Raw genomic sequence first — 26,572 nt, 5'->3', positions numbered from 1 at the left:
TATTTATAGGTGTCAAATGGGATCACCTAGGAAGACCGGTTTCTTTATGTAGCATGTTTGATTCCAAGATTGTCAACATAAACATCCACCTGAGAATGGTGCATCAGTCTAGTAGTCAAGCCTCAAGTAAATTCTTGAAACATACAGAGAGTATAGGGCACATTGACTTTAGTGACATCTGGTGGTCACTCAAAGTTATCTAAACGTTCTAAAGATTAGACAGATCATTGAGAAACAGAGGTACTTTATTCGAGTAGGACCTGGGGCATGTTTGTTTGAAAGGAACAATATGTTACATTGCTCTATATTCATTAACTTGGGGCAGTGACCCTGTAAAAACAGAATTTCCTCTAAAGAACATTGCACGATAAATCGTAAGTTTATCCAGTCCATCGTAAACATGAAGTATGGAGAAGGCCAATGGGTGTGCTGTCTGTCCACCGCCATGGAAGGTGAGGGCGCTCTGCCTTCCCCCTCCTAAAACAGTGCACTGGTACCTCTCACTCTGCCCGTCACACGTTGTGTACGGCGGCCTGACCCCCCATGAACCTGCGACTTCCTCTTTCTCAGATTTCATGGCGATCGGGAGAGAGGGAAGACCACCGACGCACGCAAACTGTCCAGACACCTCAACACGACTGAAAGACATTTCTTGGGGTAATTAATCCACCGCTCTTGCGTTACTAGGTTACCGGGGTAGCGAATGATGCGTGCATAACGTGCACGTTGTGGAGATCCACGTTTCCCGGTGTTCTTGTACTACTGCATTTCAGATATTCACATTGTAGCGCCATTCGCTGATAGCGAATCGGACGAAAATGGGCTCCCCTGTACGCATCTCCCACACGCAGTAGTATAGTAGCTAGCAAGCAAGCTAACTTGCTATGCTAACCATCCAACCGTAGATTGATATGCTTGATAAAATAAACTAGCCATCAGAAGGTTGAGAACTTAATGTGTATTTTTGGGATGGTTACAGGGCGTTATGTTGAATTGAAATAGGATTCCTATCGATCAGAAGTATTTGTTTATCTGGCACTGTTAGCTGCCTAGTTAGCTAATGTTCGTTAGTTGGCTAACTAGCTAACGTTCGCTAACTAGCCAGATGCGATAACGGCCGTTATTAGTAGCCATCTAGCTTGCTAGTTAACTAGTTAGCGTAGCGTCTTCTGCAGAGTTTTGAAACTTGTAGCTAGTTGTTCAATTTTGAAGGGATAGTGAAATATAGTTAGGCCTAAACTTCGGCAGCCACATGTGGTAATGGTTTTGGCTTGCGAACAACTGTATTGAATACTTTGAATCAATGATATCAAAACTTCCATTGTTTCCATAACCCGCACTGTCTGTTGATTACTTTGTGATGGGTTTCAAGATGTTTTATGCATATTCATTGCTACTTTTTACATATACGACGTATTGGAATGTTGTCCCAACTTCTTAAACTTTGATGATTGTGATTCTTTGTAACTAAGTGTCATTTAATGGATCTTTTTCAGTAGAGAATTATAACTAACATTGTTCTCTGTTGGAGTCCAGTTTGTAGGCCTAGCCAAACTTGTACACATCACATTGACATTTTAGTCATTTAGCAGACAGTCTTATCCAAAGTGAGTTACAGGGACAATTAGGGTCATGTGCCTTGCTCAAGGATTTCACCTAGTCAGCTCAGGAATTTGAACCAGCAACCTTTCAGTTACTGGCCCAACTCCTTAACCACTATGTTACCACACACACATATATGTATGCTTACTTTATAAATTGTTAGACACCAGTCTTCATCAATTAGTGATCTAGGCCTAGCTACTGTTCAACAAATACTTTCTGTTATAAGGCCTCACATCTTTCTGCCAAACAACCCAAGGTACTCCATGTTTAGCACTCACATTTTTATATCACTTAGGCCTAGACTAGTAGTGACTGATATGTTATCTAATTGAAGTAAGTTTGTTTGAGAGGGTGTGAGTGAAGAAGACCCTCTGATAATAACAAACTGTTTTGTCTCTGCTTGACAGTGAGATCTGAACAGACGTGAGTCGCAGACAGAACAGACACTGAGTGGATTCTCCTGCTGGTAAGTCTGCCACTCCTCCATATGGTTATTAGTCTTTCCGTTTATGGCCTTGGTCAAATACTTTGAAGCTGCACCATTCCTTTGTCTGTCCTGATTAGGTAATCATTGGCTAAATCTCCTACTGAACACTTGTATCACTCGATAAAGGGCTTAGGGACCAATTGTTCGGTTTGAGATTCAGCCAGGATCTCACACTATTGGATAGGTGAAAGTAAGGGTTAAACTACATATCTTTCACCAATCCAGTCATGTCAGAGCAGGTATAACCATTTGGAAGAGAAGAAGAATGTATGCATTTTCAAAGTACTGAAACAAGCCCTAGGTTTGAATTTACCACAGAGGAAGCAGAAGGAAGAGTACACACTCACCAATACCACACTACATAGGCATGTGTTTGTCAGTTCCTTGAGTCATGGTTTCATTAATTTTTGTAATGTTATACATCACAAGTGTAGACACATGTATGCTACATTATTTTGTGTAAGAACATAGGCCTATCATCTGTTTAGTAGACGCCTCATCCTTAGGACCCTGTGTTATTGTAACGGCTTTAGCCTGCTAGGACTTGAAAGCACATTACTACAACTAACCCGCTGAGGGTCCTATCCTGCAGCAGTAACTATCCCTTCCTTCCTCCCTGTCTCTGAAATTCAATATCTGTCTAACGTTATTGGCACAAAAGGAGAAATCCAAGTGGCAGAAGAAAGGCATTACAGCAGACATGACTAGCAGTAAAGTCTTTCGCATTCTAACAGGTAACAACAACTGTCTCTCTCTCTCGCTCTCTGCAGGTGTTGCTCAGTGGGTAGTAGTGGTTTCTCGTGCTGGTGTTCTGTTGAAGGGGCTCCGTAGTGCTCTGTGCTGTTTTGCTGTGTCCTGGGTTAGGACTGCCAGCCTATGGCTCTAATGGACAAGCACAAAGTCAAGCGGCAGAGACTTGACCGCATCTGTGAGGGTAAGGAGCCTTGAGACACAGACAAGGTCGTACATCTTACACACATTCAGAGTATTTGAATATTAGGATTTCACAATTCGTTATAGTCATATTGCTACACCAACATCACACATTCATAATACAACATGTTTTTTACAGTGCGCTTACTGTGCTATCAGAACTTCCTCCAGAGATGTCTTGATTGGGCTCAAGGATGTGTGTGGTCTTAAAAACAAAACAAAAATGTATACCTGCAATTGGTTGAATGTATTGTTACTGCCTCTTATCACATGCCTATGACTATAATCGTTGGCACTTGGTTTACATCAGCTGCTGATATGGGAAGTCTGTTATTAATGATTAGCCTATTGGTGTGAACAGTGGCAGGTAGGTTAGTGAAGGCATGGGTTTGGGACAGTTGGAGAGAGAGAGCACAATGCCCTTATCGCACTTCCTGTTCCTGTCTGTGGGGATTTCAAGGGGGGTTAGTGGGTGGCCAAGCTGGTGTGTCTGAGCTGTGAGCCGCGAGAAACGATGCCAAGGTAAGGTACAAATGATGACGATCTGTGACAGGCTAGAATAAATGACTGGTTACATTAGGCTACAACATGAGCAAGGTTTCTTTTGACAAAGACAGAAATTAACTGAAAAGTAGGAATGGGCATTTGAAATGATTTCACTATTAGAATAATATCCAGATCTTTTGGGGAGATATCCTAATAGTCGAAATACATGTTTGAAAGATTTTCAATGGAGACTTGCTCGTGTGACTGGGGAGAGAGGCGGTGCGGTGAGCTCTGCTTGTTTCAGCAGACGCAGAAAAGGATCTTTGATTAGGAATCTCCCACTTCACTTGCTACACATGCAGCCTCTGACTAGCGCTGCTGTGATTACACATGCAGCCTCTGACTGTAGCACCGCTATGATTACACATGCAGCCTCTGACTGTAGCGCCGCTATGATTACACATGTAGCATCTGACTAGCGCCGCTATGATTACACATGCAGCCTCTGACTGTAGCGCCGCTATGATTACACATGCAGCCTCTGACTGTAGCGCCGCTATGATTACACATGCAGCCTCTGACTGTAGCACCGCTATGATTACACATGCAGCCTCTGACTGTAGCACCGCTATGATTACACATGCTGCCTCTGACTGTAGCACCGCTATGATTACACATGTAGCATCTGACTGTAGCACCGCTATGATTACACATGCTGCCTCTGACTGTAGCGCCGCTATGATTACACATTTAGCATCTGACTGTAGCACCGCTATGATTACACATGCGGCCTCTGACTGTAGCGCCGCTATGATTACACATGCAGCCTCTGACTGTAGCACCGCTATGATTACACATGTAGCATCTGACTGTAGCGCCGCTATGATTACACATGCAGCCTCTGACTGTAGCACCGCTATGATTACACATGCAGCCTCTGACTGTAGCGCCGCTATGATTACATATGCAGCATCTGACTGTAGCACCGCTATGATTACACATGCAGCCTCTGACTGTAGCGCCGCTATGATTACACATGCGGCCTCTGACTGTAGCGCCGCTATGATTACATATGCAGCATCTGACTGTAGCACCGCTATGATTACACATGCAGCCTCTGACTGTAGCGCCGCTATGATTACACATGCAGCCTCTGACTGTAGCGCCGCTATGATTACACATGCAGCATCTGACTGTAGCGCCGCTATGATTACATATGCAGCATCTGACTGTAGCACCGCTATGATTACACATGCAGCCTCTGACTGTAGCGCCGCTATGATTACACATGCAGCCTCTGACTGTAGCGCCGCTATGATTACACATGCAGCCTCTGACTGTAGCACCGCTATGATTACACATGCAGCCTCTGACTGTAGCGCCGCTATGATTACACATGCAGCCTCTGACTGTAGCGCCGCTATGATTACACATGCAGCCTCTGACTGTAGCGCCGCTATGATTACACATGCAGCCTCTGACTGTAGCGCCGCTATGATTACACATGCAGCCTCTGACTGTAGCACCGCTATGATTACACATGCAGCCTCTGACTGTAGCACCGCTATGATTCACCGACAATAACAACAAGCTACACGTGTAAAACGTGTGTTGGCTACCGGTGTGTTTTTTTGGGGGGGCACGCATAAAAACTGATAAATCTGTTTTTTTTAAATGTCAAATGTAATAGCCTACAATGATAGACCATGTAGCAATGTCTCAAATAATTGTATTACATTTTTGACAAAGCCTTTTCATTGGTAAAATAGGCATATATTTATATTTTTTTTAATGAATACTCTCACAAGTAATCGAATACTAATGTCTGTTCGGATATTTAAATATTCAAATAACCGTGTCCATCCCTACCGTAAAGGTAGCATGGTGTTATTCTTATTTAATATAGTATTTTTTTTTTTTAATTGGCATTACAAGTCATGCCAAGCCTAATTTGTAGTGTATACAAAAACAAACAAAAAGTCTCATTAAAGATGGTCCAGTTACCTTATTAAATTCTGTACATATTTGGCTTCTTTCTGGTTTGTACTGTCTATACTGTTGTACAAGGCTAAATAAAATGGTGCAAAATGCAGCTCTTGGGTGATGATAAAATGGAGGGAGTTGTCTAGAAGAGTCAGGTCCCCTGAGAGGAGTGAGAGGAGCAGGGTGAAGGGTCGTGGCTACAGGAAAACAGGCCAGCTGTCTCTTTAAAAAAAAAAAAACAGCCTAACAGCCCCCAGCCCAGTCACTGCCTGGCTATGCTAATGAGGTTAGTGCTGGTTGGCTGGCCCTCAATAGAGCTGCCCGTGATTGGAGCTGGGCGGTGGGGGAGGGACTGGGTGTGGATGACAGCAGGGTCCTAACCATCCAAGAACAGTCTGACAGAGAGAGAGAGAAAGAAAGAACGAACGATAGATAGGTAGAGAGCGAGGTGAGAGAGAGAGGAAGACAGGCTGGTTAACTTCATAATGCAAGGTTAGGCTCCGTGTGTGTGTTGTAAAATGTGTGTGTGAAGGAGAACTTGAAGATATGGGCTTGGGTGTGGTGTTGCCGACGAGTGTGTGTGTGCCGTTTCCTTTTTGCTTGGCGCGTCCTTGTAGCTGTTAAAGGAATTGAGCAACTGTGTGTCTGGCTGGAGGTAGGGTGGAGCAGCACTGCGTTATTACCCTGCCCCTCCCTCTGCCCCTCCCCCTCACTCTGCTCTCTCACACTCCTCAAACCACAGGCAGAGGGAGGGAGAGAATGAATGAAGCGCTGAATGAATTGCATTGTGTGCTTGGCCATGCTTGTGCTCCATAGGCCTTGAGTATGCAAGGGTACTACGTGTGTGTGTTCTTCTTGTTAACCAGTCATTGTGAATCCATTGTGATCTCCAGCATGTGGACATTAAGATATGTAACCTTAATTTAACTAGGCAAGTCAGTTCAGAACAAATTCTTATTTACAATGATGCCTACCGGGGAACAGTGGGCTAACTTCCTTGTTCAGGGGAAGAACGACAGATTTTTACCTTGTCAGCTCGGGGATTGGATCCACCAACACTCTAACCACTAGGCTACCTGCCGCCCCTCTAACCGCTAGGCTACCATAAAGGAAAATGCTTGACGTTTTTTAATGAGATGCAGATTCACGTTGATAAGCCTCCTCAGCTAGACCCAGTTACATATTAGGGGGACGTTTGTGTGTGTGTGTTGGGAAATACTCCGACATCACAGGAAGCGTCCGCAAATATTTGTCTTCCAACAGACCCCCCCCCCCCCCACACTATGGCACAGAGTGTTTGTTTGGGCATATCTGTCTGTGTGTCGGCTTCTGCATGGGTCCTTCCCTCTGTCCACGTGAATGCTCCAGTGAGACACGCCCCCCCCAGACCATACACCTGTGGCGCAGGGCAGAGAGTGTGTACGCACGTGTGTGATGTGGATAGGGGGTGGTTCTGGTCTAGGGGCCAGGGGTGTCTGTGTGTTTGTGTGTTACACTTTTCTGTGAGAGAGAAGGGCAGTTATAATCAGTTCAGAGAGATGGAGAGGCAGAGAGAGCTAAGACAAGTGATGATGGTATCAGTGATGATGTTAGCTGCCAGATTTCTCCCGTGACCTTTACCAGATGTTAGATTTGTGTTTGTTGGGCTTTGTCACATTCTGGCCACTAAGTGTTCATTTATTATTGATTATGTCCGTGCAGATGTAATTGCAGTAATGAATGGTGGTAGACGTGCGCAGGACCACGCTGGACAAAAAGTCTGCGTCAGTGGCGTGTGTCAGTGGCGTGTGTGTACGGAACAGGAGTCACACTCGCCCTCCTCTCCACCCCTTGCTGGCACTGCAGCCAGCCAGTTCCGCAAGCATCTTCATCCTCTACTCTGGACGGGGACTGGGGTGGTGTGTGTGTGTCATCATAGCGTGTGTGAGTGCATGGGCTTGGGGAGTTGAATGTATTGAGCTTGTAGGTGAGTGTCCTCTTGAAGCCTCTATCTCTTTGTGATCTCAGATGCTCTCTCTGCAGTAGATCCAGTTCCATTATTATTATTATTACGTAACCATAGCAGCACACATACTGCTCAGTGCTCCCTCAGTGCTGGTGGTGACAAGACCCTGGCTATTTGTAGGGAAGACCAGAGATGTGGAGGGGACCGGTGATGTGGAGGGTGTTATGGGACTGACTTTGAGAGAATTTGGACTTGTAGTAGTAGTCATGTTGGTGGTCAGACTCATTATACAGGTTGACTCTACTCTGGCTGGCCCCAGCACTGATGATGCCAGTGGCTATTGTCATGCCTGGTTGAGTTTGAAGGGAAATTAATGGGGTGTGTTTAATGGTCAGGGCAGTGGTGTGTTCAGGTTTAGGGCAGTGAATCATATTGCCCTTGTCCAGACTCCAGAAAGATTGTTGAATCACTAAGCTCAGTGGACAGTCACATCTGAAAGAAAATGCCGTGGTGTGCTGTGTTTTCACTGTGTCACATATTCCCAAAGGAAGCCATTTTGTCTGGGCAAACAACCAACTCAAAATAGAGTGTTGCATGCTGCAACCAACCTAGCCAGCCATTGGAACCAAATCAGCATGTGAGAAGAATGCAACATTTAGTGACGTTTCATAATGCCAAATCATGGGTAACTGTCCTGTCTCCCCTGGCAGGCATCCGCCCCCCCATCCTGAACGGGCCCATGCACCCTCGGCCCCTGGTGGCCCTGCTGGACGGGCGAGACTGCACCATAGAGATGCCCATCCTGAAAGACGTGGCCACTGTGGCCTTCTGTGATGCCCAGTCCACCCAGGAGATCCATGAGAAGGTAGACACACACACACACAGACATGAGACACACTTACGTACACACACACACACACGCATGATAATATACTTGGTGTAAGCTTCCTGTTCATGTGGCTATAAGCAGCAGTTTCTGATGAAAAAAAAGAAACAGTTCTTCAAGACTACTTCCTGACTGCCAGCCATATGTTTGGTATTGAGGAACTTTCCCTTAAAGACAGCGCCACGGACGGTGTTTTTGTTTTTTTGACGATGCAGCGCTGGGAAAGCATTGTGCATCATGGAACTACATCTGCTGCTGTTCTATAGCGCGTGCAATGATGTCTGGGGGGAAAACTGTTTTGGATGTTGGCAGTAACTTCTTTGTTGTAATATGGCAAACGGACGTGGCAGTTTCACCATGAAGGATTCCAGCTGTACAAGGCTGTAGTAACAGCTCTGTTCTCACCTGGACAACCAGCAGTATAGCTGTCTGCATTAACCCTGACTAATGCTGAGTTAACTCTGTAGGTGTTGAACCAGGCTGTATTAATGTGTGTTAACTCTGTAGGTGTTGAACCAGGCTGTATTAATGTGTGTTAACTCTGTAGGTGTTGAACCAGGCTGTATTCATGTGTGTTAACTCTGTAGGTGTTGAACCAGGCTGTATTAATGTGTGTTAACTCTGTAGGTGTTGAACCAGGCTGTATTCATGTGTGTTAACTCTGTAGGTGTTGAACCAGGCTGTATTCATGTGTGTTAACTCTGTAGGTGTTGAACCAGGCTGTATTAATGTGTGTTAACTCTGTAGGTGTTGAACCAGGCTGTATTAATGTGTGTTAACTCTGAACCAGGCTGTATTAATGTGTGTTAACTCTGTAGGTGTTGAACCAGGCTGTATTAATGTGTGTTAACTCTGTAGGTGTTGAACCAGGCTGTATTAATGTGTGTTAACTCTGTAGGTGTTGAACCAGGCTGTATTAATGTGTGGTAACTCTGTAGGTGTTGAACCAGGCTGTATTAATGTGTGTTAACTCTGTAGGTGTTGAACCAGGCTGTATTAATGTGTGTTAACTCTGAACCAGGCTGTATTAATGTGTGTTAACTCTGAACCAGGCTGTATTAATGTGTGTTAACTCTGAACCAGGCTGTATTAATGTGTGTTAACTCTGAACCAGGCTGTATTAATGTGTGTTAACTCTGAACCAGGCTGTATTAATGTGTGTTAACTCTGAACCAGGCTGTATTAATGTGTGTTAACTCTGAACCAGGCTGTATTAATGTGTGTTAACTCTGAACCAGGCTGTATTAATGTGTGTTAACTCTGAACCAGGCTGTATTAATGTGTGTTAACTCTGAACCAGGCTGTATTAATGTGTGTTAACTCTGAACCAGGCTGTATTAATGTGTGTTAACTCTGAACCAGGCTGTATTAATGTGTGTTAACTCTGAACCAGGCTGTATTAATGTGTGTTAACTCTGAACCAGGCTGTATTAATGTGTGTTAACTCTGAACCAGGCTGTATTAATGTGTGTTAACTCTGAACCAGGCTGTATTAATGTGTGTTAACTCTGTAGGTGTTGAACCAGGCTGTATTAATGTGTGTTAACTCTGTAGGTGTTGAACCAGGCTGTATTAATGTGTGTTAACTCTGAACCAGGCTGTATTAATGTGTGTTAACTCTGTAGGTGTTGAACCAGGCTGTATTAATGTGTGTTAACTCTGTAGGTGTTGAACCAGGCTGTATTAATGTGTGTTAACTCTGAACCAGGCTGTATTAATGTGTGTTAACTCTGAACCAGGCTGTATTAATGTGTGTTAACTCTGAACCAGGCTGTATTAATGTGTGTTAACTCTGAACCAGGCTGTATTAATGTGTGTTAACTCTAGGTGTTGAACGAGGCAGTGGGGGCTCTGCTCTACCACACCATCACTCTCTCTAGAGACGACCTGGACAAGTTCAAAGGCCTCCGAGTCATCGTCAGGATCGGCAGTGGCTTTGACAACGTCGACATCAAAGCTGCAGCTGAGCTTGGTGAGTCACGACGGATGCACACACAGTATGCAGACGAACAGGTACACACAGATAAATATTACACATCAACAGATACACAGACCACCACTTCTCTGGCCTTAGGCCTTCGCTATGTTCTGCCAATAGTGTACCTACTTCAGCCTTTACAACCTATGTCCCCCCCCCCCCCAGGCATCGCGGTGTGTAACGTGCCGGCGTCGTCGGTGGAGGAGACGGCCGACACATCCTTATGTCTGATCCTAAACCTGTACCGTCGGGTCACCTGGATGCATCAGGCCCTGAGGGAGGGCACCAGGGCCTCCAGCGTGGAGCAGATCAGGGAGGTAGCCGGCGACGCTGCCCGCATCCGGGGGGAGACGCTGGGCATCATCGGCCTGGGTAAGTGGGTGTACTGGGGGCAGGATATGTACGTTTATGGAGTTAGGAGGTAATGTAGAATGGGCAGATTTGGAGCAGCTGAATTTGGTCTAAGACTGGCCCTTTTTAAAAATCAACAATAGGGTCTGCCAGAGGCCCTGGAATTTGCTTTGGGTGCCTAAATGCCCCACCAAAATACTCTAGGGAAAACAATCGTTAACCTTGTGTTGCCCTCTCTCTACAGGTCGTGTGGGCCAGGCGGTGGCTCTGCGGGCCAAGGCGTTTGGTTTCGGGGTGATCTTCTACGACCCCTACCTGCCTGATGGTGTGGAGCGCTCCCTGGGTCTGCAGAGGATGGCTACCCTCCAGGACCTGCTCATTCACTCTGACTGTGTTTCTCTACACTGTAGCCTCAACGAACACAACCACCACCTCATCAATGACTTCACCATCAAACAGGTGTGCACAGGGCTCTAAATGAAAACAGTGGGAGAGCACTGGTGCTCCCACTTAAAGTTAGCAGCACCATATTCTATTTAGGAACACCAGGAAATGTTTGAATTGATTGAGATACAGCCTGTATTGGGCTTATATGAGTACTATCTACTGTTGAAGCACATATTGTGCCCTAGAAACTAATATGTAATACTGTAAAGACATTAGTTTGTTATAAAAGCTCAAATGTTGATACTGTCATTGAAGTTACAAAGTAATTTGTATCCCCCAAAGAAAATAATTGCCCTTTAGTTGAAACTATATTAACTACTTTGAAGAATCTTAAATATAAAATATATACAAATTTGCTTACTACATGATTCCATATTTGTTATTTCATAGTTTTGATGTATTCACTATTATTGTACCATGTATAGATAGTAAAATTAAGAACTTTTTGTCCAAACTTTTGACTGGCACTGTATGTTCATGAGGTAGTACAGCCGCTCTTAACATCAGGTGTATTAACTTTGATTACAACTGCAACATAGGACTTTGGAAATGTCTTTATAATTGCATGATAATGGAATTATTACTGTATTCAAATATTTAAGTAGTTGCTTTCTCACATCTGTTTTCAAATTGTTTTAAAAAGTAGTAATTTTGTGGGATCTGTATTCAAATGGTTTTAAAAAGTAGTAGTTTTGTGGGATCTATATTCAAATTGTTTCAAAAAGTAGTTGTTTTGTGGGAACTGTATTCAAATAGTATAACTATATGTTCCGCTGAAAAAAGTGACTTTGCACAAAGTAAAGTTAAAGTCTAGTCTTCCCAGGTCTGTTATACTGGTGCAGTGAGTTTGTGAGTGTGTATTACTTTAACACTGTGTGTATGGTCCCTCTGAAGATGCGTCAGGGAGCGTTCCTGGTGAACTCTGCGCGGGGGGGTCTGGTGGATGAGAAGGCTCTGGCTCAGGCCCTGAAGGAAGGACGTATACGAGGAGCTGCGCTGGACGTCCACGAGACAGAGCCCTTCAGGTACACCCACACACTGGCTGTTCAGTCCTTCCTCTCTAACCTTGACTCTCCCTCTCTCTTTCCTAGGGCTGTCCCCAACTAAAACTAATCTTGGTCTACCAAGAGTTGTCTGTTCTTTCGGTCAAATTTCTGTACTTATATTTTTCCATATATAAGTTGCTGGGCTCAGACTTGCTGTTTAAAAGAAGAAAAGGCAGCGATTGACTGTGACTAGAACCATCGTCTCTCGCCCTGCTGCAGTGAATAGCACAGTGTATATCTCACTGTTCGTGTTGCTGAAGCTGCAACATAATTACAGACATTTCTGACTGAAAAGTTTGGTGAACAAAATCCCTCATTTGTTAGGAAAAACATTCCCTATTCCCTCAACTCTTGCTCTCTTTACGTGACACATGTATGCATCGCATGCACCTGACCAATAGGGCCTGACCTATAGCATATCATAATCACATCAATAAATTGGTTATAACAAACTTCGAACACCATAACAGCAAAATGCAGAGGCCGTGACGAACTTGAACCGGGAGAATGTTTAGGCTACTGGTTGCTCAGGAGGTAAAGAGGAAGTCAGATGTGTGGAATAAATGTGACTAGTTGTGGGAAATACTAGAGATCAAGAAAAAGAAGGTAAGGAGAAAGTGCTGTGTGCCAAGCAGCTGCTGTTAGATTATAATCTTTCTGACCGTTTGGAACAATATAAACAACAGTGAATACATTTTAAGCATACCAGAGAGTTTGTTGTAACGTTTCTTTGTTAAGCCTTTATTAAAGCTAAGACTAAAAACAGTCGCATTCGTGAATGCAAATTCCGAAATATAATGGTTTATTTATTGTTAGGCTAATTATTCAAGGATTGCTTTATTTCATTTTTGAACTAAAATGCTTGATTGCATTTCAAATAATGAATGACTCGTATGGTGTGTGTGATACTTTCCTGTCCCCTTGGGGAGATTTTGTTGCAGTGTCATGTACACCCTTAAAGTGGCGTTTTAAATACAAAACAAATTGACAATACAACTTTCATTACAGTTACATAGCAATAAAAAAGAGTCTAGCCTGCTGGGTGGATAGGAACATTAGCCCGAGCCATTTAGGAGGGATATCACAGCTGCCACAAATGATTGTTTTATTTATTAAACCTTTAACTAGGCAAGTCAGTTAAGAACAAATTCTTATTTTACAATGATGGCCTACCCCGGCCAAACCCTCCCCTAACCTGGACGATGCTGGGCCAATTGTGTGCCGCCTTATGGGACTCCCGATCACAGCCGGTTGTGATAAAGCCCGGGATCGAACCAGGGTCCTTAGTGACAGGATACAGTGCCTTAGACCGCTGTGGCACGCGGGAGCCCCGAGTGATGATATGAACAAATGATTGATTGATACAGTAGCCTATATAAGTATTGAAATATAGGCCTTGGTTACAGTATTAAGACTAAATAGGATGTGCTCTTAGTCCTACAGCTCAATGGTGGTTATACAAGGCTGCTATACCAAGCCTACTAATGATAATGATATTACTTGTTAATATAATGACCATCATCATAATCATAACAATAATGAGATCAAGAAAAATGGAGCATTATTATTATAAATATAATTTTTCAGACAATTTGGAACACTGTAAACAACACTAAATACATGATACATGATAGCATAGAGGCTGTGCTCAAGTGTAAAGCCTTTATTACAGCAAAGCAAAGATTCAAAACTGTTGTACTTGTCGACGCGTGACGCTTGGTGCTCACGCAATCAGTAGGATATTAAACAAACACTCAAACAGGCAACAGTAGCAGGAGCTCTTATTTCTGTAGATATATATGGATGATTTATAAAGCCAGCCACATTTAACAGTTAAGCCATTGGTTGTAGACATAATTAAGTTGGTATTTCCGCTCTCCTCTCCTTGACAATAATACAAGGGCTGTTTTCTCGGCTCCTCATTCTTCTGATGTCTCCGCTGCATTGTTCTCAACACCAATATGGTGGTTAACTTGGCTATTATGCACATAGCAACATGGTCTAGACAAAGTCTCCAATTCAACAGCGCACTGATGTGTTTCAGAACTGCGGACAGCGACCACTATCCAACGTATTAGAACACATTTGTTATAATATCATTTTTATTAGTGTTCCACCATTGTTCTTATGTAATATCATCATATACAATTTCAGTAGCACGTCTTGGTGATGGACTGTACCATCCCTACAGCCTCCACAATGGATCAGTCCACTCAGACAGGCGCCAATCAAACAGGGGTCTTGTACACCATGATATATATATTGCTACTGGTCGACTGAAGAAATCTCGCTCGACCAACAGCCTATTGACCAAACAATAGACCAGTTGACTAAATGGTGTCAGCCCTACTCTTTACTCTCTAAGCCTAACCCCCCCCCCCCCCCCCCCTCTGTTGTAGTTTCTCACAGGGCCCTCTGAAAGATGCTCCCAACCTCATCTGTACCCCCCACACCTCCTGGTATAGTGAGCAGGCCTCCATCGAGGCCAGAGAGGAGGCAGCCAGGGAGGTGCGCCGGGCCATCACTGGTAAAACCAAGCCCTAACACTCAATCCTAATTTTAGATTATTAGTTTCCTGGTTAGACATTGGTTATTAAATAATTTCAGTGGTTTTCTATAGCTTGAATATGGCTGCATGTTTTGAGGTTCTAAAGTGGTGTGGTGTTCTGATATCTTAGGTCCACTCTAACCCCTTGACCCCATCTGTCTGTCCCGTTTCTCTCTCTGTCTGTCCCCCGTCTGTATGTCTGTCCCCCCATCTGTATGTCTGTCCCCCTGTCTGTATGTCTGTCCCCCTGTCTGTATGTCTGTCCCCCCATCTGTATGTCTGTCTGTATGTCTGTCCCGTTTCTCTCTCTGTTTGTCCCCCGTCTGTATGTCTGTCCCCCCCCCCCGGTCTGTATGTCTGTCCCCCCCCCCGGTCTGTATGTCTGTCGCCCCCGTCTGTATGTCTGTCCCCTCCCCGTCTGTATGTCTGTCCCCCCATCTCTGTCTGTCTGTGTTCTGTTAGGTCGTATTCCAGACAGTCTGAAGAACTGTGTGAATAAGGAATATCTGATGGCAGCGTCACAGTGGCCCAGTATGGAGGTTGCGACAGTCCACCCCGAACTCAACATAGCCTCAGCATACAGGTGAGACCCCCAGCGGTTAAGGTGAGCATGGGAGAGGAGGACAAGTCAGGAAGTGTCAGGATTATTTGATCAATTATCAATTGTATCTGAATATTCTATAGCATGTTGACCTCCTGATATACAAATCCCCTCTCTCTCTTTCTCTCCCCCATCTCTCTCTCTCCTCCATCTCTCTCTCTCAGGTTTCCTGCAGGTCTGATCAGTGTGGCAGCAGGGGGTTTGACAGGGGCAGGTGCAGGGGTAGAGGCTCTGGCCCTGGCTCACGCCATCACCCCTGTGTCCCATCCCCCCCACGCCCCATCGCCAGGGCAACCCAGCAAGGCTGAGGCAGACAGAGACATCTCCTCTGACCAATAGCACCCCAACATTCCTTCATCACCCCTGGAAACCAACAACCCACCCCCTCCCACCATTTTCATCATTACCACCGACCTCAGGCAGATTGACACTGGGGTTCCGGTTTGATCCGGTTTCAGCTGGATCCTTCAAAACACAGTACCAGTCCAGGAGTGACCCGCCCGTCCACAACATGCCCCCTCTCCCCCTCCGGAACCCCTTCCTCGGACCTCCCTCAACCCCTCCCCCTTACCTCCATATCCCTCCACACCTTCAGCAATAACTCTCTTCTCAAGGATTCAATAATTGGATTGGTATATTTCTTGAGTTGTATTTTTTTGGGGGGGTGAAAGCAAAACATTTTTTTGCTGTTGATCTGTTATGATTGTAGGTGTTTTTGTTTTGAGTAGCATTTCTGCAGTGAGGCTGGACTGTGAGGCTAGCTGTTTTCTCCCTGGTTGTTTTGATCAGTGAGAGAGGAGTGAAGGTTTGGCCCATCTCTCTCTCTGACATCTCTCTCTCTCTCTCTGCCTACATCTCTCTCTCTCTCTGCCTACATCTCTCTCTCTCTCTGACATCTCTCTCTAGCGTCTATCTCTCTCTGACGTCTCTATCTCTCTCTGACGTCTCTCTCTAGCGTCTCTCTCTCTCTGACGTCTCTCTCTCTCTGACGTCTCTCTCTCTGACGTCTCTCTCTCTGACGTCTCTCTCTCTCTGACGTCTCTCTCTCTCTGACGTCTCTCTCTCTCTGACGTCTCTCTCTCTCTGACGTCTCTCTCTCTCTGACGTCTCTCTCTCTCTGACGTCTCTCTCTCTCTGACGTCTCTCTCTCTCTGACGTCTCTCTCTCTCTGACGTCTCTCTCTCTCTGACGTCTCTCTCTCTCTGACGTCTCTCTCTCTCTGACGTCTCTCTCTCTCTGACGTCTCTCTCTCTCTGACGTCTCTCTCTCTCTGACGTCTCTCTCTCTCTGACGTCTCTCTCTCTCTGACGTCTCTCTCTCTCTGACGTCTCTCTCTCTCTGACGTCTCTCTCTCTCTGACGTCTCTCTCTCTCTCTGACGTCTCTCTCTCTCTCTGACGTCTCTCTCTCTCTCTGACGTCTCTCTCTCTCTCTGACGTCTCTCTCTCTCTCTGACGTCTCTCTCTCTCTCTGACGTCTCTCTCTCTCTCTGACGTCTCTCTCTCTCTCTGACGTCTCTCTCTCTCTCTGACGTCTCTCTCTCTCTCTGACGTCTCTCTCTCTCTCTGACGTCTCTCTCTCTCTCTGACGTCTCTCTCTCTCTCTGACGTCTCTCTCTCTCTCTGACGTCTCTCTCTCTCTCTGACGTCTCTCTCTCTCTCTGACGTCTCTCTCTCTCTCTGACGTCTCTCTCTCTCTCTGACGTCTCTCTCTCTCTCTGACGTCTCTCTCTCTCTCTGACGTCTCTCTCTCTCTCTGACAGCTCTCTCTCTCTCTGACAGCTCTCTCTCTCTCTGACAGCTCTCTCTCTGACAGCTCTCTCTCTCTCTGACAGCTCTCTCTCTCTCTGACAGCTCTCTCTCTCTCTGACAGCTCTCTCTCTCTCTGACAGCTCTCTCTCTGACAGCTCTCTCTCTCTCTGACAGCTCTCTCTCTCTCTGACAGCTCTCTCTCTCTCTGACAGCTCTCTCTCTCTCTGACAGCTCTCTCTCTCTCTGACAGCTCTCTCTCTCTCTGACAGCTCTCTCTCTCTCTGACAGCTCTCTCTCTCTCTGACAGCTCTCTCTCTCTGACATCTCTCTCTCTCTGACATCTCTCTCTCTGTCATTTTCTCTCTCTGACCTCTCTCTGACCTCTCTCTGACCTCTCTCTCTCTCTCTCTCTCTCTGACGTCTCTCTCTCTCTGACGTCTCTCTCTCTCTGACGTCTCTCTCTCTCTGACGTCTCTCTCTCTCTGATATCTCTCTCTCTGTCATTTTCTCTCTCTGACATCTCTCTCTCTCTGACATCTCTCTCTCTGACATCTCTCTCTCTGACATCTCGCTCTCTCTCTGACATCTCGCTCTCTCTCTGACATCTCTCTCTCTCTCTGACATCTCTCTCTCTCTCTGACCTCTCTCTCTCTCTCTGACCTCTCTCTCTCTGACCTCTCTCTCTCTCTCTGACCTCTCTCTCTCTCTCTGACATCTCGCTCTCTCTCTCTCTGACCTCTCTCTCTCTCTCTCTCTGACCTCTCTCTCTCTCTCTCTCTGACCTCTCTCTCTCTCTCTGACCTCTCTCTCTCTCTCTCTCTGACCTCTCTCTCTCTCTCTGACCTCTCTCTCTCTCTCTGACCTCTCTCTCTCTCTCTCTGACCTCTCTCTCTGACATCTCTCGCTCTCTCTCTGACCTCTCGCTCTCTCTCTGACATCTCTCTCTCTCTCTCTGACATCTCTCTCTCTCTCTCTGACATCTCTCTCTCTCTCTCTGACATCTCTCTCTCTCTCTCTGACATCTCTCTCTCTCTCTCTGACATCTCTCTCATTTAAGAAAATGTGTACAACAATAAGACAACACGACACCAAGCTTCTATTGGCCCGATTCCTAGCCTGATTCGAGATATGTATCTGAAGACAAGTCAGCTAGCTTTAGCCAAGTTATCTAAAGCTAGTCAGATCTGGGAGCAGGCTATCTGATTCCTTGTCTGTCTGTCTGTTGGCTAGTGTAGGGATGAATAATGTCAGTGTGGAGCTGAAACCTTAATGAAGCATGTTTAATCTGTCTCCACTGCCTCTGCTGTGTCAGACCCTTTCTGTATGTCTCTTCTCCTTAAGATGGTGAAACCTCTCCTTTGTCAGGCGATAACTCACTGTTTTTACGTCCCCTTTTTATGATGAAATGGCCAAGCTCCTTTTTTCCAGCTCCAGTCACTTCCTGTTGAAAGGTCAGATGGATGGCGTCCTATGGACTCTGTATCATCACTTTACACATGGTCTTATACTCAACAGTTAGGTGAAGCGTTTGTTCTGTAAAGGAAGACCCCTGAAGCGGTGTGGAGCTTCAACATCATGTGACAACAGTTTCATATCAGTTGGATAGTGGATTGAAATTTCACTTCATACAAAAAGACTGAATTATTGTGTATGGACATTTTGTTTTTCAGAGGCACTTAACGCCGAGTACGCACACCCACCCACCCACGCAGAGTGAGCTGAGGCCAGTGGGCAGCCTAGGGAAGGGTTTCCCAACCTCACCCCCCCCCTTCCTCCCCGGGTGCACCTTTTGGTTTTTTGCCATAGCACTACACAGCTGATTCAAATAATCAAAGCTTGATGATGAGTTGGTTATTTGAATCAGCTGTGTAGTGATAGGGAAAACCCTAGCTTAGAGCAGCACAGGTCAGGTGTGTAGGACAGAGGTTTGGCCAGCAGGGGGGGGGGGGGGCACTGCCATGCGAATGCTTAGTCAGGCTGTGCTCGGATGGCTACAGTGTGGTTTAGTACCAGCCAGACAGCTAGCTCTGGCGCCCTCTGGGTTTTCCTAACACATCCACACAGCAGTCAGCCATAGGGCAGGTGAAGTACATCAAATACCGCTGACTTCCAAAGACAACAGGGACGGGTGACAAGGCGAGGACTCGCTGTCTTTCTCCCCGACCTCTCTCCTTTATGCGCAGTCCATCCCCAACCTCTCCCCCCCCCTTCTCTCTTTTTCACCCCATCCAGCCCCTGAAGAACTCGGCTCTCCACTAGCGCTTTATCAGCCTGTGTGGATCCACCCATCCCTTTAAGATAGGACCGGCGATGTAGCCAACGTGTGGATTCAACCATCCCTTTCTAACAAGACAAAGGGATTCACCATTCCCTTTTAAGAACAAGGGTGGATTGTGTTTATTCTTCCATACTCTAGAGTGGCTTTGCGAAGGAGACGGTATCTATGTGGATCCACCCATGGTTGTATTGACAAGTCATCGTTGTCTTTCTAAAGGAGTAGTCCCTACGATTAACTCTTAATGCCGTCGTCTCTCGTCGTATCAAGGGAATACCCTTGTAGTACCTCAGTAACAGATAATGAATGTACGTTCAAACCCTTTTCTTTTCCTGTACAGCTTTTCTAGTGACCTCTGCTATTCCTGGGAGGGTTGTGAAAATTGTAGCACTGACGATGATCAATAAAGACCCCCACTAACTCAATGACCAAACTGGAGAGGATTTCCTTTCAATCTCTGTCTTCAAAACCAGTTACTTATCTCTGCGTTTGGATCTTTTCTACTTCATTTGTTTCTCTGTGGAAAACGAGCACAATGCTTTCCCCTGATTTTTGATTGGACATCAGATTCCGTCTGACAAGTTTCTTCAACCTCCTGTTCTACAGAATAATGTAACTTGGAGGAAAATTCAAAGCGTCAGCTTGACCTGTTAGTTTCTTTTCTAGAATATAGAAGTAGATGCCTTTCTCTTTCCCCTAATGCTGCTCTAGCTATTGTGCATGTAAGGTATTTTTGGAGGGTAAATGATATTAGCTTAAAGATTGTTATGTTGTTGTCCACCCTTTGCTTCCCAGTGCTTTACCCTTAACCCAAGTTGCCACTTTGTGGTGGTCAGTAACCAGTGATGTACAGTTTTTCCCCTACCTACCAGAGTCTGAGGACATGGGAGTGTGCCTGTGTCCAAACATTATAGGCTCCTGTCTCATGTGATTTTATATATATATATATATATATTTATATATATATATATATATATATTTTAATATCCCCAATAGTTTGAATTATGAGCGTAAATTGTGATCTTACATTGCCGTTGATGATATTGATGACATATTTGGGTTGTTTTCAGTTCAGCACTCACTGTGTTGTTGAAACCATTCGTTTTCTTTGTTTTGTAATCTATCTCTGGGTTCTACATGTTGTACTGAAACATTTCAGAAACAACAAAAAAAAATCCCTTTTGAAACGTTTTGTGAAATGTTTTTTGTCCTAGCCACTCTGCCGTACGTAGCGTAGCTGTGCTATCCAGCCGGAAACCTCCGGGCCTTAACTCTCCCTATAAAGTAGCTGTAGAGTTACCATGGAAACACTTACTGCCTTAATCACAGTTGACCACAGTAGGTGAGGTAGGAGACACAGTCAGAAGTCACACTAACAACTAACACTTTACAGTCTGTATTCAATCAATACTGGTGAAAGAGTTTTGCCGGATTATTCAAAAGTAACTGAAAAAAGCACATTTGAATTGATATGCAGTTGTCTTTTAGTTTGAAACAGCAAATTATTTGTTGGGTACATCAATTAAAATATGCATTATTTCAGTGCAGAATAAAAAATGTCTGGCTTAACCATGCAACCAGGTTGACCGTTTTGATTGAATATGCCCTACATGTAACCCAGCAGGTCACTGGCAGTGCTACAGACTGAAGGGAAGTCCACCTGATATTTCACTCGGGTGTGAGAATGTTCCCCCTCTGAAAGGGTCTTTCATGGCCAGCCCCGAGCCACACCAAACACTGGTGTGGTCTGGCAGACATGCAGCAAATGATGGACAGAATTGGTCACTTTAATCTCTCAGGGTTCAAATACAAACATACCCTCCTGCACACTCTCTCGCTCCATCCGTTTCATGTTCCCACCCTCCTGCACTCTCTCCATCTGTTTCATGTTCTCTCCATCCGTTTCATGTTCCCACCCTCCTGCACTCTCTCCATCCGTTTCATGTTCCCACCCTCCTGCACTCTCCATCCGTTTCGTGTTCCACCCTCCTGCACTCTCTCCATCCGTTTCGTGTTCCACCCTCCTGCACTCTCCATCCGTTTCGTGTTCCACCCTCCTGCACTCTCTCCATCCGTTTCGTGTTCCACCCTCCTGCACTCTCCATCCGTTTCGTGTTCCACCCTCCTGCACTCTCTCCATCCGTTTCGTGTTCCACCCTCCTGCACTCTCTCCATCCGTTTCGTGTTCCACCCTCCTGCACTCTCCATCCGTTTCGTGTTCCACCCTCCTGCACTCTCTCCATCCGTTTCGTGTTCCACCCTCCTGCACTCTCCATCCGTTTCGTGTTCCACCCTCCTGCGCTCTCTCCATCCGTTTCGTGTTCCACCCTCCTGCGCTCTCTCCATCCGTTTTGTGTTCCACCCTCCTGCACTCTCTCCATCCGTTTCGTGTTCCACCCTCCTGCACTCTCCATCCGTTTTGTGTTCCACCCTCCTGCACTCTCTCCATCCGTTTCGTGTTCCACCCTCCTGCACTCTCCATCCGTTTCGTGTTCCACCCTCCTGCGCTCTCTCCATCCGTTTCGTGTTCCACCCTCCTGCGCTCTCTCCATCCGTTTTGTGTTCCACCCTCCTACAGTCTCGTGTTCTTCCCTCTGTGCACTGTGAGTGCTGTATTTGGTTTTACTGTCTGTTCTGTTCTTTGGCACTGACATCTAACCTTCATCTAATAATGAATGAATGAATGTTTTAAATGAGCTGTGTGTAATGGTGAAATTTGGGAAATGTATTTTTACAACATGTGAACATGATTCCTTTTTGGGGGGGTCTTTAACTCACTCTTGTCGTGAATTAATTGATTTTCTTTCACCAGACTGCAAAATCCATTAAAAAATAGAAAAACAGTCTCCTGTAACTAGGCTCTTAAGCTTTATTTTTGTTTTGTTTACTTTTTTTATTAGAAACAATCATGTTTGTTTCCGATGGTAAACTCCACACCGTATTTTAATAAAATCCCAAAAATTAACCCTTTTCTTTCTCACGCTGCTTTCTTCTGTTGAAGGTAATGGTCTTTCTGTCTTAATCTGTCTCTGTCTCGTGTGTGTGTGCGTGTGTGTGTGAAACCTTTAGCTGATTTGATGGGCAGTTGCTCTTGCTTCATCTGAATAGTGAATTTAGCTACAGCCTGTGCAGTGTGTCCTCAAACTCTGAGAACAAGGAGAATCTTCTATCATATTGCCTGTATGGATATTACCCTCAGCCTTGAGCTTTACGAGATTCATTCAGTGTGTGTATACTTGTGAGAGTGCATAGTGCAAGGTTTGCAGTGATAACCCAGGGGTGCTGCCTGCCTTCCTCCAGCCCTGGGGATAGGAGCAAGGTTTACAGTGATAACCCAGGGGTGCTGCCTGCCTTCCTCCAGCCCTGGGGATAGGAGCAAGGTTTACAGTGATAACCCAGGGGTGCTGCCTGCCTTCCTCCAGCCCTGGGGATAGGAGCAAGGTTTACAGTGATAACCCAGGGGTGCTGCCTGCCTTCCTCCAGCCCTGGGGATAGGAGCAAGGTTTGCAGTGATAACCCAGGGGTGCTGCCTGCCTTCCTCCAGCCCTGGGGATAGGAGCAAGGTTTACAGTGATAACCCAGGGGTGCTGCCTGCCTTCCTCCAGCCCTGGGGATAGGAGCAAGGTTTACAGTGATAACCCAGGGGTGCTGCCTGCCTTCCTCCAGCCCTGGGGATAGGAGCAAGGTTTGCAGTGATAACCCAGGGGTGCTGCCTGCCTTCCTCCAGCCCTGGGGATAGGAGCAAGGTTTGCAGTGATAACCCAGGGGTGCTGCCTGCCTTCCTCCAGCCCTGGGGATAGGAGCAAGGTTTACAGTGATAACCCAGGGGTGCTGCCTGCCTTCCTCCAGCCCTGGGGATAGGAGCAAGGTTTACAGTGATAACCCAGGGGTGCTGCCTGCCTTCCTCCAGCCCTGGGGATAGGAGCAAGGTTTGCAGTGATAACCCAGGGGTGCTGCCTGCCTTCCTCCAGCCCTGGGGATAGGAGCAAGGTTTACAGTGATAACCCAGGGGTGCTGCCTGCCTGCCTCCAGCCCTGGGGATAGGAGCAAGGTTTACAGTGATAACCCAGGGGTGCTGCCTGCCTTCCTCCAGCCCTGGGGATAGGAGCAAGGTTTACAGTGATAACCCAGGGGTGCTGCCTGCCTTCCTCCAGCCCTGGGGATAGGAGCAAGGTTTACAGTGATAACCCAGGGGTGCTGCCTGCCTTCCTCCAGCCCTGGGGATAGGAGCAAGGTTTGCAGTGATAACCCAGGGGTGCTGCCTGCCTTCCTCCAGCCCTGGGGATAGGAGCAAGGTTTACAGTGATAACCCAGAGGTGCTGCCTGCCTGCCTCCAGCCCTGGGGATAGGAGCAAGGTTTACAGTGATAACCCAGGGGTGCTGCCTGCCTTCCTCCAGCCCTGGGGATAGGAGCAAGGTTTGCAGTGATAACCCAGGGGTGCTGCCTGCCTTCCTCCAGCCCTGGGGATAGGAGCAAGGTTTACAGTGATAACCCAGGGGTGCTGCCTGCCTTCCTCCAGCCCTGGGGATAGGAGCAAGGTTTACAGTGATAACCCAGGGGTGCTGCCTGCCTTCCTCCAGCCCTGGGGATAGGAGCAAGGTTTACAGTGATAACCCAGGGGTGCTGCCTGCCTTCCTCCAGCCCTGGGGATAGGAGCAAGGTTTACAGTGATAACCCAGGGGTGCTGCCTGCCTTCCTCCAGCCCTGGGGATAGGAGCAAGGTTTACAGTGATAACCCAGGGGTGCTGCCTGCCTTCCTCCAGCCCTGGGGATAGGAGCAAGGTTTACAAACCACTGCCTCCCCTAACTAACTGTTTACAACCTTTGTCTCTGTCTTTATATGGGCACTGGGGTGATGCAGTGCCAAGCGCTCCAGAGCTCACGGCAGCTTTACAAGTAGGCAGGCCAGGTGGGGGTGCAGGCAGGCAGCGGAGAGGGGTACAGTCATAGCATCATGTGGCTGGGAATGCCAACTCCAAAATTGCTACCACATGTACCATCCGTAACCCCTGACGAGAGAGCGGTCTAAACCTCATGGTCCCATCGCTGGAGGGAGGCCCCCTTGGTTGTACTCCGTCTACTTCGGATATTCCCCTAGGCTGAGCTACGGCACCCTTCGGCAAAAGCTATCTTGGGTACACACGTGCACGGAAGCTACCTAGGATGCAATGCCACCTTTGATTAATGTGAAACGTTTTATGACGAGCCCTTTTAATATGTACTTCCTATGCCCTCAGACCAACACTCCATCTCTCTACCAGATAAACAACACTGTAGGCTTGTAACTAGCTGTGGGAGGTGGACGGGATGTGAGTTTGTTTTCCTCTTGACTTGTTAATTTTCCTTCCTCACAAGGAGCTGCATTTTCCATAGGACAGTATTTCCATAGGTCAGTATTTCCATAGGTCAGTATTTCCATAGGACAGTATTTCCATAGGTCAGTATTTCCATAGGTCAGTATTTCCATAGGACAGTATTTCCATAGGTCAGTATTTCCATAGGTCAGTATTTCCATAGGTCAGTATTTCCATAGGTCAGTATTTCCATAGGACAGTATTTCCATAGGTCAGTATTTCCATAGGTCAGTATTTCCATAGGACAGTATTTCCATAGGTCAGTATTTCCATAGGACAGTATTTCCATAGGACAGTATTTCCATAGGACAGTATTTCCATAGGTCAGTATTTCCATAGGTCAGTATTTCCATAGGTCAGTATTTCCATAGGTCAGTATTTCCATAGGTCAGTATTTCCATAGGACAGTATTTCCATAGGTCAGTATTTCCATAGGTCAGTACACAGCAACTGTAATCCCTTCCTGGTAGCTGTTCTACATGACATCATATGGAGTGAAATATACAGCTTATTGCGGATTCTAGAAGGTATCCTACCTTTCTCAACAGTTAGCTCGTATTAAGGGACTTTGGTGTTCACTTGTCATAAGTCAATTGTATGTGAGTGTTAGTCATTGAGCTCTCTCTTCCTGTATAGTCACTGTTGGGGTGCCAGCGACCCTCCTTTCGTGAGAAGCATTCGTCAGGGGAAAGAACAGGTTGCATAATGATCTCTCTGACGGAGGCCCGGGGAGAAAACAGCTTTTTAACAGGCTGATTCACTGGCCCCTGTGCCCCCCGTTTCCCACTCCGAGCTAGTTTGTTTTGCAACAGGATGTGCTGCCCTCATCCGTCCTCTAGCCCCAGCCCTGGTGCTGCACTCCCCTGCCAGACCCCACAATGGCCCTGGACCAGGATATTTATCTGGCGCTAGGGGGTGGGGGGATACTGATCCACAGAGACGTCAATACAACCTTGGAATACATCGGTGGACCTGTAAAAAATGTGACTTTAGGGAAGTTGATTAGTTACTGTCATGGTGGGTCGGGGTCATATGATGGGAAATGGGGTATTTGTTTTGGGGTGGTCGTTGAAGACCAGACTACATCCTGCTGGCTAGAAACCTCTTCTTTACTAACTAGCTTTACTTGTAAAAAGCTTTAGGTAGGTCAGAGTAATAAAAAAACTGTTGGGGTCCACTGGTCAAGCGTAGGGCCAGGAGCCCAAGAGAGAAGCTCCAGGGCCCATGGAAGGTTGTATTGTTTAAGTGAGATTGAAAGTGTTTCTTGTTGACAAGACAGAAGACAATCTTTGTGTGCATGATAAATGAACATCTGTATAGACTCATCAGGCCCTCACGTTCAATCCAGGGATTGTATTAGTAACCCAAAGATGAGACCTCTAATATTTGCCCGTCCTCATATAAATATTAATCTTTACAATGGATGGCTTGGAGATGACATCATCAGGGGGTCACATCGGTACTGAGTTCTGTGTTTCCGATAATAACTAGAACGTTGTATCTGGCCTACTTTCTCCATCCCCGTTATCCTTTATAACCGTGTGTCTCAATAATGGAGTTCTGGCTTCTGCCACTTGACAAGTGTGTGTGTGCGCGCGGTTCGATATCAGTTGTTTTAGTGTGTGTGATGTGCGCCAAGTGGTAAGCCGCTCTGTGCTCATCCTGCTGTGACTCAAATCCAGAACAGGCCAGTGTGATCAGTGCCAACGTGTATGTTGCAGTTTTATGCGTGTGTGTGAGACGTTCACCTTTAGGCCAGTGTGAGTCAGCCAGTGTGGACGTCCAGCTCTGTCGTTAATCAGCGGGCAGAGCAAGTTTGTGTTTTCCGTAACCTACTTTCAGTAAGAGAGGAGAAGGGCAGAGGTGAGATGGGGCGAGATAGGGGGAATGAGGGCT

The 26,572-nt window shown here is 46.2% G+C and overlaps 1 protein-coding gene across 4 annotated transcripts; it reads left to right on the top strand.

The window, feature by feature from the left end:
* The first annotated feature begins 534 nt into the window (after positions 1-534).
* On the top strand, positions 535-16,200 carry LOC120062557 (C-terminal-binding protein 2). Of its 4 annotated transcripts, none has more exons than XM_039012619.1 (11): positions 535-657; positions 2,013-2,071; positions 2,863-3,026; positions 8,150-8,304; positions 10,153-10,297; positions 10,469-10,675; positions 10,899-11,113; positions 11,996-12,126; positions 14,547-14,674; positions 15,158-15,299; positions 15,461-15,568. In XM_039012619.1, exons 3-10 carry the CDS (start codon positions 2,969-2,971, stop codon positions 15,280-15,282), a joined length of 1,164 nt encoding a protein of 387 aa, XP_038868547.1. In that variant the 5' UTR covers positions 535-657; positions 2,013-2,071; positions 2,863-2,968; the 3' UTR covers positions 15,283-15,299; positions 15,461-15,568. The 4 variants fall into 4 exon arrangements, with proteins under 4 accessions (XP_038868547.1, XP_038868544.1, XP_038868545.1 ...); XM_039012616.1 differs by having other exon boundaries at positions 536-657; positions 15,158-15,278; positions 15,461-16,200; XM_039012617.1 differs by lacking the exons at positions 535-657; positions 2,013-2,071; positions 2,863-3,026 and adding an exon at positions 5,879-5,986 and having other exon boundaries at positions 15,158-15,278; positions 15,461-16,200.
* The last annotated feature ends 10,372 nt before the right edge of the window (positions 16,201-26,572 follow it).

The sequence above is a fragment of the Salvelinus namaycush genome, chromosome 17 (genome assembly GCF_016432855.1).
Source record: "Salvelinus namaycush isolate Seneca chromosome 17, SaNama_1.0, whole genome shotgun sequence".
In the NCBI taxonomy this organism is placed as follows: Eukaryota; Metazoa; Chordata; class Actinopteri; order Salmoniformes; family Salmonidae; genus Salvelinus; species Salvelinus namaycush.
Note: the sequence above shows the minus strand (reverse complement) of the source record. Positions and strands in the feature narration are given on the sequence as shown.

Coding starts and splice junctions, on each gene's coding strand:
- LOC120062557 (XM_039012616.1), top strand. CDS start 2,969: ATGGCTCTAATGGACAAGCACAAAGTCAAGCGGCAGAGACTTGACCGC. Junction 3,027..8,149: donor ACTTGACCGCATCTGTGAGG/GTAAGGAGCCTT, acceptor CTCCCCTGGCAG/GCATCCGCCCCCCCATCCTG. Junction 10,298..10,468: donor CAAAGCTGCAGCTGAGCTTG/GTGAGTCACGAC, acceptor CCCCCCCCCCAG/GCATCGCGGTGTGTAACGTG.